Source organism: Hippopotamus amphibius, chromosome 1 (genome assembly GCF_030028045.1).
Source record: "Hippopotamus amphibius kiboko isolate mHipAmp2 chromosome 1, mHipAmp2.hap2, whole genome shotgun sequence".
Taxonomy (NCBI): Eukaryota; Metazoa; Chordata; class Mammalia; order Artiodactyla; family Hippopotamidae; genus Hippopotamus; species Hippopotamus amphibius.
In genome coordinates, this window is record NC_080186.1 from 32219696 (window position 1) to 32222956 (window position 3261).

General features: G+C 40.1%; 1 protein-coding gene across 1 annotated transcript; it reads left to right on the plus strand.

Annotated features, from left to right (window-relative positions):
* Positions 1 to 257: 257 nt before the first annotated feature.
* Positions 258 to 3059, plus strand: TMCO2 (transmembrane and coiled-coil domains 2). The gene is made up of 2 exons (XM_057706713.1): positions 258 to 672; positions 2666 to 3059. Exons 1-2 carry the CDS (start codon positions 442 to 444, stop codon positions 2978 to 2980), a joined length of 546 nt encoding a protein of 181 aa, XP_057562696.1. The 5' UTR covers positions 258 to 441; the 3' UTR covers positions 2981 to 3059.
* Positions 3060 to 3261: the final 202 nt, after the last annotated feature.

The following is a 3261-nucleotide window of genomic DNA, read 5'->3' on the forward strand; positions in this document are numbered from 1 at the left end:
CACTGTCTAAGAGGGTAACCACTAGCCATATGTGGGTACTTCATTTTAATTAAAATTTAATAAAATGTAAAATTCAGTTCCTCAGCCACACTGCCCACATTTCAGGTGATTAGTGGCTTCCATGTTGGACAGAGCAGAAACAAAACATTTCCATCATTGCAGAAAGTTCTGTCGGACGGTGCTGTGTTAGCAGCTAGGACTTGCCAAAGATCGGAGAAAGTGATATGACCGAACTGAAAACTCAGGAAACTCCCTGCTGGTTTTGAGTGAGAAGGTTCACTGGATGAGTGGGAAGCAAGCTGACCTTCAGGATAGTGACATCACAAAGCACAGCTCACAATGGCCTCAGAAAACCTGGACTCCCAGACCACTCTTCCTAACTCACATCTAGGTTCCTGAAGCCTCTGCACATGCAGTTCCTGGAGCTGCTGTTACATTAAAATGTCATCTTCATCGTCTATCTGGGACATCATAGATTATCTCTCTCTGAGCTCGATGTGGAATTATCTACAAGCAACTCTTCTGGGGGAGACTAGTGCACCTCAGCAAACAAATTCGGGGCTACTAGATAATCTTGCGCCGGCTGTGCAAGTTATCCTGGGGATTTCCTTTTTGATTTTACTGGGAATAGGAGTATATGCCTTATGGAAACGCAGTGTTCAGTCCGTTCAGGTTATACTCTTTTATTACAGAGAAATTTAAATAGTTATACATTGAAATTTGGTTAGTTCTCTCCCCTATTGCTGCCACCCAGTTTTAAGACCACGCAGATGAAGAAGAGTGAGCCTTTGTCTCTGAAGTTGGTTAAAACTAGGTTATCCTTAAAAACTTCCATCAATTATGTTTTTGGCATAACAATGCTCTTTCTCACAGTGATCTTTGGCTTGTCTTATAAACAGATGAAAGGTATTCATAACCTGAGAAGGCAGCCTTACCTCCAAATTTATTTGATCCCGTATTTGTATTCATCTTTGAGTGCCTAACCGTGTGCCAGACACCATGTGGAGTACCTCTTATAGAGTAGCACCACAAGTATAACTGGGATCTTGGGTTTCGCCTTTCTGTTCATACTGTGCCTTTGCTCTGTAACAGATGAGGAAGCACGTGTATTTGTTTAGTCATCACAATGAATATACAGGGGCTCTTTTTGGGAATAGGAGTATAATTGGCTGGGATTATGAGAAACCTTTAGGATTTTACATACTTCTATTTAATTACCAATAATAATAGCTATATTTACAATATAGTTAAAATGCTTTGAGAATCCCAACAATTTCATGAAATGGATAGAGGTTATTTTCATATGACAAACAAGGGAACTGAGGTGCATCGAGGTTTCAGCCTAAATTTAAGGAGACGGGATTTAAAGAGAGCTTTGTTAAAGAGTGACTGGTTTACTTAGTAAATGCTGAGATAAGTTATTACTGGATTATTTTGTAGCATTCGCTTATTTTCATGTCACTACTGTTGAGAAATCAGTCACATGCATTCCCTTAACCTCTCAAAACCTTGCCTGGTAGGCAGGGTAGGGATTATTATCTCCATTTTGTAGGTGAGGGAACTTGGTTATTGCCGACCCAAGGTGACATAGATTGTAAAAGCTGGCAGAGCTGAGATATGAACCCAGTTTTTAGGATTCCAAATTAAATTCTTCTCCAAAAATCTCATTTAATATAGTCCAACTGACCTAAGTCCCTAACAGGGATTTGTGTTCTACATATTCATATACATGCATTTCAATTAGCTAATAGAAGAATAGAAGGCAAAACACCAAACTCTCGTCTGTACTTCTTGGTTGTGCTCTTCTTTGGTTATTGTTTAATTCAATCAGAAAGATGAATTCACAGCCCTCCAGACATCTCAGCCAAGAAAAAAAAGTAGTATTAACAGAGTGGTTAATGAGCTCTGGAATCAGATTACAGGGGCTTCTTGGTTTCACCACATGCTGTGTGACCTGAGAGCAACCACTTAGCCTCTAAACCTATTTCCTTATCTGTAAAATGGGTTTGCTAATGGTGCCTCCCTCAGGGTTTTTTGTGAGGATTAAAGAAGATCTTGTATGTATAAAGCTTAGCACATAGTAGTTCTCAATAAGCAGTGCTAGTTTTTGATGTTATAAGGAAAAAAGATTTTTTTTCTTTTCCTAGCAGAACTCTGTCCTAGCATATTAAATTTTTTTTTCTATGACTGGGAAACCCAGTGCTTCAGACTGTTGCATCCTAAGAGAAAATCAGAATTCCTGGATTCCAGTCCTGGCTCTATCATTTCCAAGTATATGACCTTGGACAATGACAGGGTCCAAACTGGAAGGTATCTAAATATTATCTGGTTATGTTTTTTTCTATATAAATAGGTCCCATATAGGCAAGGAAACTCCTAGCACAGAGCCTTGCATGAGGCAAACTTTCAGCAAACAGTATCTACTATTATAATCTTTATCAATTAAATGCAAATAATAATCCCTGATCTGCCTACCACTCCATTTTGTGGTTAAAGATGAAAAGACAAAATAGGTGTGAAGATGGTTTGTTAGCCAGAAGGCTTGGCATAGGAATGAGGGATTATCATTACTATTAGAGTTGTGTTTTGTTTTTGCATCTACAGTAAACTGTGGCGTTTCACATGAATAAACAAGTAACGCTCAACTTCTGTTGTTTTATTTTAGAAAATATTGTTGTTTGCAATCACACTCTACAAACTTTACAAGAAAGGCTCAGATTTTTTTCAGGCTTTGCTGGTCAACCCAGAAGGGGAAGGTCTCCCACTTCAAGACAATAATATCTTCCTATCTTTGGGTCTGCAAGAGAAAATTCTGAAAAAACTTCAGATGGTGGAAAAAAAAGTGAAGGACCTGGAAGGGATGATCATTTCCCAAAAACCTACCACAAAGAGGGATTGCTCCTCCGAGCGCTACTGCAGCTGCTCCGACTGCCAGAGTCCCTTGCTTACTTCAGGGTTTACATCCACATCTGAAATGTGATGGACTCCAATCTTTTCTAGAAAAGCACTGTTTCCCTCATGTGTGCAGTGGTGCATCAATAAAGACAGAGAACTATATTAAAATCACCCGGCCAGGACTGGCTGTCTATTCAGCAGGGCCCAGCTTTCACTTGTGTGTGGTGGGGTCATGTGGGGGATCATGGTGGTTAAAAATGTTTGAGACCGTGGTGCCAACTTGGCAGGCTGGAGACCCCAAGCAGCCATATAGAAAAGGATTCACGGGAGTGGGAGAAGAAGGGAGAGTGGTCAGGGATGTGGCCT

Bases quoted from the DNA above. Each gene is read 5' to 3' on its own strand.
- TMCO2 (XM_057706713.1), top strand. From the start codon at position 442: ATGTCATCTTCATCGTCTATCTGGGACATCATAGATTATCTCTCTCTG. The intron at 673-2,665 runs GTTATACTCTTT...GTTTTATTTTAG, and splicing joins GCAGTGTTCAGTCCGTTCAG to AAAATATTGTTGTTTGCAAT.